Consider the following 15,166-nt stretch of genomic DNA (forward strand, 5'->3'; position numbering starts at 1 on the left):
ATACAGTGGGCACGCAGGAGGGCCAGGGGTGGCAGATCTGGCCTTGGGAGGTTAGTCTCCTGACAAAACTCTGCTAAGGTTCCCTTGAGAGTGAGATTCATTCGCTTTACTTTCCCTGAACTTTGGGGCCAGAAGGCAGTGTGCAGCCAAGTGACGTTGAGAGACTTGATTAAGACCTGTGCAGTGTCTGCTACAAATGCAGGCCCATCGTTACTGTGGATTGCTAATGGCGGGCCGAACTAGGGCATAATCTCCCATAAGAGAACTTTGGCCTTTCTGGCTTCACTCTGTCCTGTTCGGGAAGGCTTTAACCCATCCAGAGAATGTGTATACTATTTTTTAAAATTTAATTTAATTTTTTCAGTGTTCCAGAATTCAGTGTTTATGCCCCACACCCAGTGCTCCATGCAATCCGTGCCCTCCTTAATCCCCACCACCAGGCTCACCCAAGCCCCCACCCCCCACTCCACTCCCTCCAAAACCCTTAGTTTGTTTCTCAGAGTCCACAGTCTCTGATGGTTCTTCTCCCCCTCCAATTTCCCCCAATGCACTTTTCCTCCCCATTTCCTCACGTCCTCCGTATTATTCCTTATGCTCCACAAGTAAGTGAAACCATATGATAATTGACTTTCTCTGCTCGACTTATTTCACTCAGCATAATCTCCTCTAGTCCTGTCCATGTTGATACAAAAGTTGGGTATTCATCCTTTCTGATGGAGGTATAATACTCCATCGTGTATATGGACCACATCATCTTTATCCCTTCATTTGCTGAAGGGCATCTCCGCTCCTTCCACAGTTTGGCGACTGTGGCCATTGCTGCTATGAACATTGGGGTACAGGTGGCCCTTCTTTTCACTACATCTGTATCTTTGGGGTAAATACCCAGTAGTGCAATTGCAGGGTCATAGGGTAGCTCTATTTTTAATTTCTTAAGGCATCTTCCACACTGTTTTCCAGAGTGGCTGTACTAGCTTGCATTCCCACCAACAGTATAAGAGGGTTCCCCTTTCTCCACATCCTCTCCAACACTTGTTGTTTCTTACCTTGTTAATTTTGGCCATTCTAACTGGTGCAAGGTGGTATCTCAGGTGGTTTTGATTTGAATCTCCCTGATAGCTAATGATGATGAACATTTTTTCATGTGTCTGTTAGCCATGTGTATGTCTTCTTTGGAGAAGTGTCTGTTCATGTCTTCTGCCCATTTTTTTGACGTGATTATGTTTTTTGGGTGTTGAGTTTGAGGAGTTCTTTATAGATCTTATATATTATCAGCCCTTGGTCTGTACTGTCATTTGTGAATATCTTCTCCCATTCTGTGGATTGCCTCTCTGTTTTGTTGACTGTTTACTTTGCTGTGCAGAAGCTTTTTACCTTGCTGAAGTCCCAAAAGTTCATTTTTGCTTTTGTTTCCTTTGCCTTTGGAGACATGTCTTGAAAGTTGCTGTGGCCAGTGTCGAAGAGGTTACTACCTATGTTCTCCTCTAGAATTCTGATAGATTCCTGCCTCACGTTGAGGTCTTTCATCCATTTTGAGTTTAACTTTGTGTATGGTGTAAAAGAATGGTCAAGTTTCATTCTTCTCTACATAGCTGTCCAATTTTCCCAGCACCATTTATTGAAGAGACTGTCTTTTTTCCACTGGATATTTTTTCCTGCTTTGTTGATTATTTGACCACAGAGTTGCGGGTCCATATCTGGATTATCTACTCTGTTCCACTGGTTTATGTGTCTGTTTTTGTGCCAGTACTCTGCTGTCTTTGTAGTAAAGCTTAAAATCAGGCAACATGATGCCAGGTTTGTTTTTCTTTTTCAACATTTCCTTAGCGATTTAGGGTCTCTTCTGGTTCCATACACATTTTAGGAATGTTTGTTCCTGCTCTTTGAATAATGCTTGTGGAGTTTTGATCAGGATGGCATTGAAAGTATAGATTGCTCTGTGCAATGTAGACATTTTAACAATGTTTATTCTTCTGATCCATGAGCATGGAATGCTTTTCCATCTTTTTGTGTCTTCAGTTTCTTTCATAAGTGTTCCGTAGTTCCTGGAGTATAGATCCTTTACCTCTTTGGTTAGGTTTATTCCAAGGTATCTTATGGTTCTTGGTGCCATAGTAAATGGAATCGATTCTCTAATTTCCCTTTCTATATTTTTATTGTTAGTGTATAAAAAAGCAACTAATTTCTGCGTGTTGATTTTGTATCCTGCCACATTACTGAATTGCTATATGAGTTCTAGTAGTTTGGGGCTAGAGTCTTTGGGGTTTTCCATATAAAGGATCATGTCATCTACGAAGAGAGTTTGACTTCTTCTTTGCCAATGTGAATACATTTTATTTCTTTTTGTTGTCTGATTGCTGTTGCTAGGACTTCTAGTACTATGTTGAACAACAGTGGTGAGAGTGGGCATCCTTGTGTTCCTGATCTCAATGGGAAGGCTGTCAGGTTTTCCCCATTGAGAATGATATTTGCTTGGGTTTTTCATAGATCAATTTTTTGAAGTTGAGGAATGTTCCCTCTATCCCTATACTTTGAAGAGTTTTAATCAGGAATGTGTATACTATTACTAGGAGACATCTCAACCCCTGCTCGGCTGCATGGCTGCAAAGTCTATTTTTAGCTCTTTGAAAGGGCTTACTCCCATCCTCTGGCCACCTGGTGGGGACCGCAGAGCAGGCTGGGCATTATTTTTTAGCACATGTTACATACCACTCACTGGTTGCTCAGCACAGTGCTGGCAGCTGGCGGATGCAGCCGTGCCTCTGGAGAAGGGCCTCTAATGCAGTTTTTCCTAGGTGGGTGAGTCGGTGGTATTTCTTGACTAGATGCCCTCCTGTTGCTGTTGGGATGAAGACGTGCCCATCTGGCATCACCCATCACCCCTTTTTAGTCAGAGTGGCCCCTCAGCCATGGGCCATTTTTTTTCTTCTTAGTGTAACTGGGTGGAGGGACTTCTTCTGGGGGTGTCAGGGCCATGGTGAGGGAAGGAGCTCTGTCCGTGTCCTTATTGGCTGCGGTCTTGGCAGCCTCATTTGCCAGATGATTTCCCCATGCTATAGGGTCGTCTCCTTTCTGGGGTCCCTTATAGTACAGGATTGCTGCTTCTCTTGGAAGCCAGATGGCTTCAAGGAGTTTTAGTGTCTCTTCTTTGTTTTCGATAGATTTTTCTGCACCAGTGAGGAGGCCCCTCTCCTTGTAGATGGTCCCTTGTAGACAGACGCACAGTAGGGAAGATGTACCGAGAGTCAGTGTGGATGTTGACCCACTTGCCTTCACTGAGGGTGAGGGCTCAGACTAAAGCGTATAGTTCAGCCTGTTGTGCTGACCATCCAGCTGGTAATGCCTTAGCTTCTAGGACTTCAGTGGTCATGGTCATTGCATAACCCGCTTTCCAGGCACCCTCTTGTGGTAATTGTTGCCACTGCTGAACAGCATGAGCTCTAGATTCTTTATGGCTTAATCCTGTAAGTCTGGACGGCTCACTTAGACTTTATCAGTTACCTCAGAGCAGTCATGGTCTAGTTCCCCCTCTTCCAGGGGGAGAGAGGTTGCTGGGTTTAATGTCCTTACTGTTCTGAGGGTGACTAATGGATTCTCGCAGAGGAGCCCTTGGTAGTGTGCTAGCCAGGAGTTGGAAAGGAAGTGGTGCCGCTGTGTGTTCATGAGGGATGTAACTGCATGAGAGAGCTGGGTGTTAAGTTCTTGTCCCAGGGTGAGCCTGTCTCCTCCTTAATGAGTAGGACTGTGGCTGCTAGTGCCCTGAGGCACGGGGGCCATCCTGCTGCCACAGAGTCCAGTCTCTTTGACAGAAAAGCCGCTGGCCATTGTCAAGGCCCAACTGTCTGGGTAGGTACCCCAAGGGCTATCTTTTTTTATGTACAACGAGATTGAAGGGTTTTTCTATATTTGGTAGGCCTAGGGCTAGAGCCCGCCCAGGGCAGCCTTTATGTCTGTGAAGGCAGCTTCTGCTTTCTCAGTCCAGGCAGGGGGTTTTCGATTTGGTCCCCCTAAGAGATCGTGGAGGGGTCTTGTTATTGCCGAGAACCCAGGAATCCGGATGCGGGAGAATCCTGCAGGCCCCAGGAATTCTCGTAGGCCCTTTTCTGGGGCTGTGGCAAAGAGATGGTGGCTTTCTTTCTCTCTGGCCCTAGTTCTCTCTTCTCTTGGGTGAGGAGGAAATGGAGGTATCAGACCTGTTGTTGGCAGATTTAGGTCTTCTTCCCTGAGATTCGATATCCTGAGTTTGACAGGAGCTGTAGGCGATCCTTTGTGCCTTTTATGCAGTCACTGGCGAGGAGGTCATCCACATCCTGGAGGAGGGTGCATGCATTTGGGATGACTCGGTACAGGGAGATGGCTACCTTGTTGATGGTCAGAGGCCTTGAACTGGTCGATATCCCCTCCTGGCTTCTTGACTGGCGGGAGTGGGGTATGCCAGGCCGACTGGCACTCGATCAGGATACCTGCTTTTTAAATCTGGCCAGGTGTTCTTGAATGCGAACATTAGCTTCCTGTGGGAGGGGATACTGCCTTTGCCTCTGGGGTTGGGCTCCCGGGATCAGTTCAGAAATGATAGGAGCCCGATTCTGGGCTAGTCCAGGTGGGTTTTCTTTAGACCATACTGAAAGGAAGTGAACCTGAACTCTGGCAGGCCATTCATCTCCGTCTGGGCACAGAATAGCCTCCATTCTTTTTCCCTTGGCGTGGTAATTGCTAGTACCAAAGACCCTGTCTCCTCTTGCCCTGGGTTCGGTCGGAGGCTGGTGTGCCTGGTGGGCTCAAAGGTTATCTGAACCCCAAGCTTGGAGAGTATGCCTCAGCCCAGGAGGGGGACGGGGCAATCAGTTAGATATAGAGGAACTCATGTTGGACCCTGTGGCCCCTGAGTTTACACTGACGAGCCTGGCAAATTGGCTGTGTCCTCGTAGCCCCAAGGATGATCGCAGTCCTCTTGCTGAAAGGGGCCACTGGGGAGGTGACATAGAGTACTTGGCCCCAGTGTCAACCATGGAAATCACTGGCTGGCCCCCTATTTTTATTCCAACCATGAGCTCATGGTGGCCAAGGAGGAGAGAGCCTGGTTCCCCTCAGTCTATTTCTGCAAGGCCTAGAGGTCCCCCTTTTCAGGGAGCCTTTCACCAGTTGAGACATACTTTATTCTAATGCCCCTTTTCTTTACAGTAGGCACACTGATCCCTGGCTATGGGGGTTCTGGGTTTCCCCCGTTTGGTGGTTGGGGCCTCTCCACCCTATAGACCTGTCAACAGGGCCACCCTGGAAACCTTCCCCAGAATGAACAGGTGGGCTTGTGTGTCCACTTGAAGGGGTCGGTGGTGGAGAAAGGTTGATAATACATCATGGAACGGCCAGGCTGGACTGTCGTGTCTTTATGGTGCCGCTCCGGTTCTTGCTTTTCTTGTACCGGCATTTGGAGGGCGCTTGGCTTGGCCTGGGAAACAGTCTGGCTGCTGGACTTAGAGAAAGTAGATCCTCTGGGCCTGGGGTGCCAGGGGAGACTGATGGCGGTGGACTGTCTGGAACTAGAGGAGGAGGCAGGTGTAGACGGTCTTAGGGGTGCGTACAGAGGGGACAGGATCGGTTTAGCCTTGGGATCTCTGACTGGGATCTGTGGAGGCTGGGGCTTCTTTTGGTCTTTTTGGACCATTTGGATGAGGCAATTCAGACCTTGGCCCACCCCTGCCTATTGCAAGCGAATGGCACCCAGGGGGTGGGGTCTGGGCAAGTCCTAACCAGGAGTCAATGTGCAGACACTGGTCAGGGTGTTTTGGTGTTCCTGTTACAATGAGCCACACCCGATGAGTCGCTGGGACAGCTAATGTCCCTTTTGAAGGCCATCCAGCATTGAAGGTGGGTCATTCTAACTCACATAGGGTTCTCAGCTTGCAGGATGCATTTTAACTCCATAGTCTTTTGAAAACCCATTTCTCAAATTTTGATCCTACAGTCTGGGATTGTAGGCTGACTCTGCCTTGGTCCCCTAGTGATGTTCCCGTGTGTCGCTGGCACAGAGACAGACAAAGGGTGGGTGTCCCTGCAGAGCAGAGACCAGGCAGAGGCCCGCCTGCCCGCCCTCCCGGAGGAGACCTACGTGCCTCTTAGCCACTGCGAGTCCATATAAACCCCAAACTGGCACCCCAAGGGCTCGGTTTAGCCCCTCTGAGGTCACCCCGGAGACGGGTCAGGGCCCACTCGGACTCCGTACGCTTCTGGGGGCCCTAACGGTGCCGCCCGTGGAGCCACGGACTCAGGCCGCCTGACCCGCCAGGTCAAACTGCACATCCACTCGCGCTTTCACAGCCAAGTTCTTACAGTTCCTCCCCGAGGCCCTGACCTGTGCAATTCCTTTCCTCCCGGAAATTCTTTCCTGTCCCTCCTTTCGGGGGGTTCCTGACCAGAGGGAACCCCCCCCCCGGGAGTCCGTACCTGTGAGACCTCAGAGATGCCTGGGAGGAGGTCAGTCTCCCCTTCCATCCTGACGGGGGCCTGACGGGGTCCTGGGGCCGCGGGCCTCGCCGGAACCCGACGCGGCGACCAGGTCCTCACCTGCCAAGTCTCCTGAGAGTCCGGCGGGAACTGCCGGCTGAGGCCCGTGCACCGGAGGCTGCCGGAAACCAGGCCGCGCGCCTTCTCCTTTACGACCCTCGTGCGTCACCGCCGCCGCAAACCGGTGGCCGCAATGGTACCGGCGTGGGAACCACGTGTTGCGAACCTGGACTGGGTCCTGGCCCCAAACCCAAGCGGCGCTTGGAGGATCAGAGGTTCATTTCATGGCGGTGGGCCCGGAAGAGCGTAATCTCTCAAGGTGTGAGGCCTAAGCACAAAGGGGTAGTTTCTACACTTTACTTCCGCATCTGTGCCAGCCACTCTTGACGCCGCGGCCAGCAGGGTCGGTGGCAGAGAACAAGAAATGGCCCTGCGGCCGGGACTGGGATTCCCCTGCTGGACTGGTCCGCCACCTCAGAACACAGATTTTCCTTATCATGACTTCAGAATGCACGATCTAAACCTTTCCGTGAAGCTGCCCTTAAAACCCTACCTTTATATTGCTGGTGATTTAAGGATTCATACGGAAAAAATATTCTAAGGAAATGAACCTGAAGATCTGATAGGAAAAATGGAGGAAGGGGCACCTGGGTGGCTCAGGTCACCATCCCAGGGTCCTGGGATCAAGCCCCCCTGTCATGCTCCCTGCTCAGCGGGGAGTCCGCTTCTCCCTCTGCCCCTCTTCCTGCTCATGCTTACAAATACTCTATCTCTCTGACATAAATAAAAGTGGAAGTGAATATGGAAAAAATTATCTGTAAGATCCCCCAATGCAAAATGGCAGGCCACAGTTCTCCTTAAATACTGAAGCACTTTTATACGGCATCGCTTCTATATCCCAGACTGTGACTGTATCCACACACTTCTGTGTAACAGCCGCAGGAAACAAAGTCCCCAGGACCGCATTCTTGCCCGTCTTTTTCCTCTGAAACGGACACCATCCGTTTTAGGTGACATCTATGCTCTCTCTGTTTTAATCCCACAGATGAAAGAGCTTGGGGTCATCTTCTACAACTGCAGCTGCCTGGTCCTGGACTTACAGAGGATATTCGCTCTGTACAGCTCATTAAAATTCAAGAACCGAGTGCCTCAGACCTGGTCCAAGAGGCTCTATGGTGTCTACGACAACGAGAAGAAGTTGCAGCTTCAGCTGAACGAAACCAAATCTCAAGCCTTTGTGTCGGTGAGTCCTTGCCCTCCCGCTCCTCCTTCCTCCCAAGCTGGAACGTTCGCGTACGATCCGGGGCCGGGCCATCCCGAATCCTCAACATCAGTTCTGTCCCCTCCCTGGAAGAGGTAAGATACGCCTGCTCTCAGGCTCGGCTGTCCCCAGTGAGGAGAACAATGATGAAGGTTAATACTTATTCCTAGCTCCTGCAATCACCATGGTCCTCCGTTCTAGCCACGGAATCCTCCTTTGATGAAAGGAATCTGAGGGAACCCCAGTGTGTAACACAGATAAAAGGAGAGCTGTTTGTACGTCACTGAAGCTGAGGGCAGGGCAGGGCACAGCCTCTGGCCCCTGACTACACTGAAAACCACCACCCATCCCCCACATCCACCCCCCACCCCCGCCACCCACACACCACGGCTGCCCCACAGTGTCACTGGGAATGGACAGTGTGACTCTGTGCCTACGGCCCTGCTCCCCAATCTTTAATTAAGAACTGGCTGGGGCAGGGCCACCTGGATGGCTCAGTCATCTAGATGTCTGCCTCCATCTCAGGTCATGATCTCAGGGTCCTGGGATCGAGCCCCACATTGGGCTCCCTGCTCGTGGGGAACCCGCTTCTCCCCCCAACTCCCCCCCCCTCGCCCCCGCCTCTGTTTCCTCTCTCGCTGTGTCTCTGTCACAGAAAAACCTTAAAAAAGACTGGCTGGGGATCCTGTTTAAAATGCAAATGTAGAGCCCCTACTCCTACCCAGGATCGAAGCAGTGGTCTGGAGTGAGACCTTAGAATTTTGTTTTGAAGCAGGATTCACAGCTCATCCTAGTGCTCAGATAAACTGCTTAAAACCATGCTCCCAATTCCACACGTTGGTCATCCTTTTTGCGGATCAAACCCAAAGCACAGTCTGATAATTTAGCCAGGTAGCAACTGAGACAAAAGAGGGTGTTTTTCTGTCTTAACAAATTCATATAAATACAAATAGCAGAACACAGACTGCAAGATTTTCATCAAACCAAGCTAAAAAAAACGCTTTTCTTTAAAACACGCAGCCGTCCACAAGGCAGTCGCAAGTAGCATATTGCGCAGGACGTTTTAGGAGCATAATTATTTCATGCATTCGGTTTCATTTCCTCTCAAGAGAACCCTGTAGGGCGGGAAGGCCAGCTCTGATTCTGAATTTGTAGACAACTAGCAATAGGAAATTGGCCAAGGAACCCTGAATCCAGAAGGTGACAGGGCGACATGACACCCCAAGGGACACTTGCTCAGGCAGTAGAGCAGCTGGGAAGCAGCGAGGCATAGATGAATTCGCAGCAGATTTCAGACACTTGCTGGATTTTGAATTTATGGTTTGAATCTTAGAGCTCGGTGGATGTGAGTTTTGTGTATATTTACATTCTGACTCTTAAAAAGCTGGGCGAGTCCCCCCTTGTTGATCCCAAAGTTACCATACCTGCCCCAGAGAGAAGGCCAGACCCTTAATAAAATCTACTAAAACGAAGGCCTTTGTTGTATTCTAGGGCAGATTTACCAGTTGCTTTTTATTAAATGATTTGCCCCAAAATAAATAGAGTTTTGAAACATGCCTTCAGGAATAGCCTTTTAAATTGTATAATGCCTCTGCTTTCTGTTTTTATTTTTCATATTATTATTTTATCTTCTATTTCCTATTCATACAAGCCTACCTTTGAATTCCAGTCCGACAGATATTAATTGAACACGGTTTTTGCAGAGGCATAAAATCTTGCAGGTAAAAAATAAAGTCAGACCTCCCCACCACTGGAATGGGTAACATTTGCCCAAAGCTCCTTGATGTCACCCCTGATGTAGCATTTATCACATTTTCATAACTGTTTGTTTATTGATCATCACTCCCACTATTTAAAAGCCTCCAAAGGCCATATACAGGGCCATCTTCATCATTGTTATTCCCAGCACGTTACTTACAGCTCCCAAAAAGCAGCAATAAATGTGGGATTGGTTTTATTACTAGTAATTTTAATAAAAAGTTCTAGGAGGCATATAATTTTCTGAGTAATACATGCCTAACAAATGTCAAGACAAATTTATTGAAATTCAAAGTATTTGTTATAAAATATCTTAAAATAGTATATATATGTATGTATTTTTAAAGATTTATTTATTTATTTGACAGAGATCACAAGTAGGCAGAGAGGGGTGGGGGGAAGCAGGCTCCCCGCTGAGCAGAGAACCCGATGTGGGGCTCGATCCCAGGACCCTGGGATCATGACCTGAGCTGAAGGCAGAGGTTTTAACCTGCTGAGCCACCCAGGTGCCCCTAAAATAGTATATTTTTATAATCTCACAGTCCCAAGACTGAGTTAACACACACACACACAAATATTATTGAAGACCTTAAGAATTACCATTCCCGGGGCGCCTGGGTGGCTCAGTGTTAATAAGCCGCTGCCTTTGGCTCGGGTCATGATCTCAGGGTCCTGGGATCGAGTCCCGCGTCTGGCTCTCTGCTCTGAGGGGAGCCTGCTTCCCTCTCACTCTCTCTGCCTGCCTCTCTGCCTACTTGTGATCTCTCTCTGTCAAATAAATAAATAAATAAATAAATAAAAGAATTACCATTCCCCAAATTAGATTTGGGATGGTTAATAACTTAACATGTTATTTATAAATTTTAAGTTATGATATAAATGTGGATTTTTTCTAATTTTCTCGTGGAACCCAAAGAGAGGCTTGGTGAGATTTAACTCTGTGATCTCTAAACACTTGGGAGCCACATGGTTTCGATCTGTTTACATTCCCCACTGAAATCAGAAACAGGAACCATAGTTGACTGTGTTTTTGTCTTGTCTTGTAGATTTCTCTTTAGAACGCTTGAGATTATAAATTTGCTTTCCAAGATCAAGACTAGTTGGTTCAAGGTCTGTTCTTTTTAAGATTTTATTTATTTGTGAAAGAGAGCATGAGTAGGGATCCCACTGTGGGACTTGATCCCAGGACCCTGGAATCATTACCTGAGCCTATGGCAGACGCTTAACCAATGGAACCACCTAGGCACCCCTCAAAGTCTGTTGTTACTGATCTGGGTGCTAGACAGATCTCATTCCTCATTACGGTTTCATTCACCCATCCAGTCCTGTACACTGAGATGCATTTAGTGAGTGAGCGCAGGCATGAAGCAGAACGTGGCGCTGTGGAAAATACCCCGCTCTATTCCCCTAGTTCGTAGTTAATTACATTTGAATAACTTTGTGGAGAGATGCTTTACATTCCATGAAATTCACCCTTTCCAGGTATATGACTTGGTGGGTTTTAGCGTGGCCAGAGCTGTGCTTACATATCCACTGTCTCATTTCGAATATTGTCATCACCACAAACACCACACCCACTGGGGTCACTCTCCATAGTCTCCTTCCCCCAGCCCCTGGCAACCACTCCTCTACTGTCTCTTAGGGTTCTCCTCTCTAGCATTTCATATTAGTGGAATAAGTGGAATAATAGAGTCTTTTTTTTTTTTTTTAAGATTTATTTGTTTGAGCGAGAGCACAGGAGGGAGCAGAAAAAAAGGGAGACAGACTCTTGCAGCCTCCCCACTGAGCCCAGAGCCCAACATGGGGCTCAGTCTCATGACCCTGAGATCATGACGCCAGCTAGAATCAAGAGTCGACGCTTTACCGACTGAGCCACCCAGGCCCCCAACAGGGTGTCGTCTTTCGACTCCTTTCACTCAAAGTCTATTAATGTTACAACATGAATCAGTACAGCACTCCTATAACATCCCAGGTATCAAATAACATTCCAGGTATCACATTTGGTTTATTTGTCCATCGACGGATGAACATTTAGGAGTTTCTATCTTCTGGCTCCTGTGAAGAGTCTGGTGTGAAGCTTGATGTACAAGGTTTTATTTGAACACCCGTTTCCAGTGTCTTGGGGTATAGACTCAGGAGAGCTACCGTGGGTAATGTGATAGCTGACACATTTTGAGACTGACAAACCGTTCTCCAAACTGTCTGCCCAGTTTACGATTCCACCAGCAACAAATGACGGCTCCCGTGTCTCCACATCTTTCCCAATGCCTGTTATTTTCGATTTTATTTCACCCCTCCTGGTGGGTGTGTGGGTGTGAAATGGTATGTCCCTGTGGTTTTTACTTGTATATTTTGATTTGTTTGTTGGCCTTTCATCCATCTTTTCTGAGACATGTCTTTCCGATCCTTTGCCCACTTTACTTGGATTTTTATTCCTGAGTGGTAAGTGTTCTTATACATTCCACATATACAGTTTGCAAATATTTTTCCCTTCCGTGGGGCCAGCTTTTTGTGTTTAATATATTTTAACTTATATATTCTTGGGATGGAGTGTGGACTTTTTACGAACCAGGAAACAGTTGTGAAAGAAATCAGAAGCCTGCTAAGGCAGGTATTTAAAGTCTATACAACGCAAGTTATGTGCATGTTTAAGGCACTAATTGATCTGAGAGAGAAACATATTGCGTAGATGCCGGTGCAGGAGAGAACCGGAGTGGTAAAAGGTCATCCCAGAGCCAAAACAAAGAGAATGTTTTCCTGCTCCTTCCCATAAGAAAGGAGTACACAGTGCAAGGCTCAGAAAATTAATTCAGGGGCTGCCTGGGTGGCTCGCTGAAGTAAGCGTCTGCCTTCGGCTCAGGTCATGATCCCAGGGTTCTGGGATTGAGCCCCACATCCGGCTCTCTGCTTGGCAGGAAGCCTTCTTCCTCCTCTCCCTCTGCCTGCCACTGCCCCTGCTTGTGCCCTCTCACTGTCAAATAAGTAAATAAAATCTTAAAAAAATTAATTCAGGACCAGTAAGAGGGAAACTTAACAGCTTTCTATCTAATTAAATTACTGGAACGAGTTAACTTCCTCTGTCGGACCAGTAGATCAGTCATTCTTTAGGTGGTTGTTCATTCACTTACGTCTTGAGCAAATATTTCAAAGCCACTAGTATATCCAGACACTATTTTCAAAGGTAACGGACTCTGGAATACACCGTCAGGCACTGCCACGCCCCCAGGGCTGGGGGGACTGATACAAATAGTCACGCATTTCCCTAATACACACATGCGACACCTGCCACACTCCAGGCATCGGGTTCGGCGATGGGATCGTAGGAAGCAACGCAGCGGGCAAGTGCATGTCCAGGGCTGTTCCCGCGCGGACAGAAATACCCAGCGTGAAGCAGCTCCACCAGGAGTCAGGTCCGGGAGTCCCTCCGACCCGCAGCGCTGGTTAACTTGGAAGCCCTCTCACGTTCAGCCCACACATACTGGTACATAGCAGGGGCTAGGAGTGGCACGGAGATAACCAGGTGCTGGAGATACGCAACCCAGCGGGGCACACGGCAGTGCAGAAGCACCCAGACTCATGAAGACAACCCCATGTCATGGGCTCAAATAAACGCCACCAAGCCAGCAACTTACTTGGGCCACCGATGTACGCCGAGTGGCCAGACTAGAGCTAGGATGTGGCAGGTGCTAAGTGCTATTGGCTGAACAAAGTCCAGCAAGCACAGAAGAGGCTCGGAGCCCAGACAGTGCGACCGGCGTGTCCCGTGATGACCCGCACGCCCTTCAGCCCCGGGGTCAGCAGGTGGACAGGACCCCGCCCAGACGCCGCAGACTGTAAATGCTGGAGCAGGGCCAGGAGCACTGGATGGCACCACGCAGGACCAGATGTGAAGAGACCAATGACACTACGCCTCCATTTGCTCCTCCCTGAGACCAAAACTAGTTTTGGGAACACGCAAGGAAGTCCAGGAGACTCCTGAGACAAAAACAGGGGCCTCCGCCTGCGCGTCAGGACTGGCTCAGGCCCTGGTGTGGTGCTAACATTTTAAGATTTTATTTACTTATTTGACACACACAGAGAGAGAAAGTACAAACAGGAGGAGCGGCAGAGGGAGAAGCAGACTCCCCGCCGAGCAGGGAGCCCCACGCGGGACTCGATCCCAGGACTCTGGGATCATGACCAAAGCCAAAGGCAGCCACTTAACTGACTGAGCCACCCAGGCACCCTGGTGCTAACATTTAAAGTAGACCCAACAGGCTGAGGGAATTAAGTCGTTTCCATATTGACTGTGTTGATAGAGACAGAAAAATGAGTGGCGTACAATCCCTAAAATCCAGCCAGTGACTGTCTCAGCAGGCAGATGGGGCAGGGGCCATAGGCTAACTAATATCACAGATAAATCATTATGAGAGGCCAGAGAAAGGAGAAGGAGCCTCTGAGCAAGGAAATAAAGAAGTTCCACGGAGGGGCTCATCCTTGAGCTGGAACTTAGAGAAAGTATAGGACTCTGATGGTCAGAAATGCCAGCGGGAGCAAACACGCAGAGCACACAGATGGGGGCTGGGCCGTTCCTTCCCTTTGGGGCATGGAGGGCATGGTGGCTGGCCCAGGAGGCAGGCAGAGAAACAGGACGCCAGGGCAGAGGGCCAGAGATAGACCCCTCCGATGAGTTCAGGCAGGATTCCCAGACCAGGAATGCTGAGCTTGACGTGTGTGTGTGTGTGTGTTTACATCATGGTGACAAGGAAATGATGTGTTAAAGTCCCAGCCAAGAGCACTAGGGAGAAATGGCAGGAGGGACAGGGAGACACAGGAGACGCTGTAGAAGCAAGAACATGTGTCCCGGGGACAGCCGGAGTAACTGCCATGTATGTGCTGCGTGAAGGGTGAGAGAGAGCTCTGGGTTTCGTTTGTTTTCTATTGCCTTTGTGTGGTATGGTTTGTTTCTATTTTATGTCCATTCATGAGGGTTTGTTGTTGTTTTGGCGTTAGTCTTTTTCAAAGACTCAGAAGCTCACCCTCATTCCAGTAAAAATCATTTAAATAATCAAAAACCATCTGATAGTCAGCTGCCAAGGTGACTTTCTGAGCAGGGATGCCAAGGTCGGGGGGTGGGGGCTCACCAGGCTCCTTTCCTGCCCCTCTCCCCCACTCTGCGTTCCTCCAGGTTGGGATCTAGAACACCCACTTCGTCTTCCCTAAGCCGGGTTGAGGATTCCCAGCAGCGTGATGTGGGGAGCCCGAGCCTTGGATGAGAGACCCAGTGCCCCCAGAGCAGGGAGTTCCAGAAACCATGTATTCAGACTTCCGGTACAAAGCACCCCTTGGATTACGCACACCCCTCCACTTGCCATCTGTATAGAATATGTACTACACGGTAACGCCTGAGAAAATTTGCAGCTCTGCCTGACAAGGTGTCCGCAGGACCCCCCTAAGTTTAGAGCTAGAGTGCTCCCCAAATCAGGGGTGTGGGTATCGAATGCTAGAATTCCCTCCCAAAACAGACATAAAGGACAGCCTCGAGACCCGTCCTAGCACACACTGATCTGAACATGCCTCAGCTGTGTTAGGATCGCGTATGTATTTGTCCGATCTCATCCAGAACTGCGAAGTTGGTTTGCAAAACTTGACCCAAAAACCAAG

At 48.7% G+C, this 15,166-nt stretch overlaps 1 protein-coding gene across 3 annotated transcripts in view; it reads left to right on the forward strand.

The window, feature by feature from the left end:
• The window catches only part of PLD5 (phospholipase D family member 5), a 400,444-nt gene that overhangs the window by 355,534 nt on the left and 29,744 nt on the right, over positions 1-15,166 (forward strand). For all 3 annotated transcript variants that reach the window (XM_045981914.1, XM_045981916.1, XM_045981915.1), the window contains exon 6: positions 7,550-7,747. In XM_045981914.1, the coding sequence (XP_045837870.1) occupies positions 7,550-7,747 (198 nt within the window). The remainder of the gene's footprint in view (positions 1-7,549; positions 7,748-15,166) is intronic.

This window comes from Meles meles, chromosome 17 (genome assembly GCF_922984935.1).
Source record: "Meles meles chromosome 17, mMelMel3.1 paternal haplotype, whole genome shotgun sequence".
NCBI lineage: Eukaryota > Metazoa > Chordata > Mammalia > Carnivora > Mustelidae > Meles > Meles meles.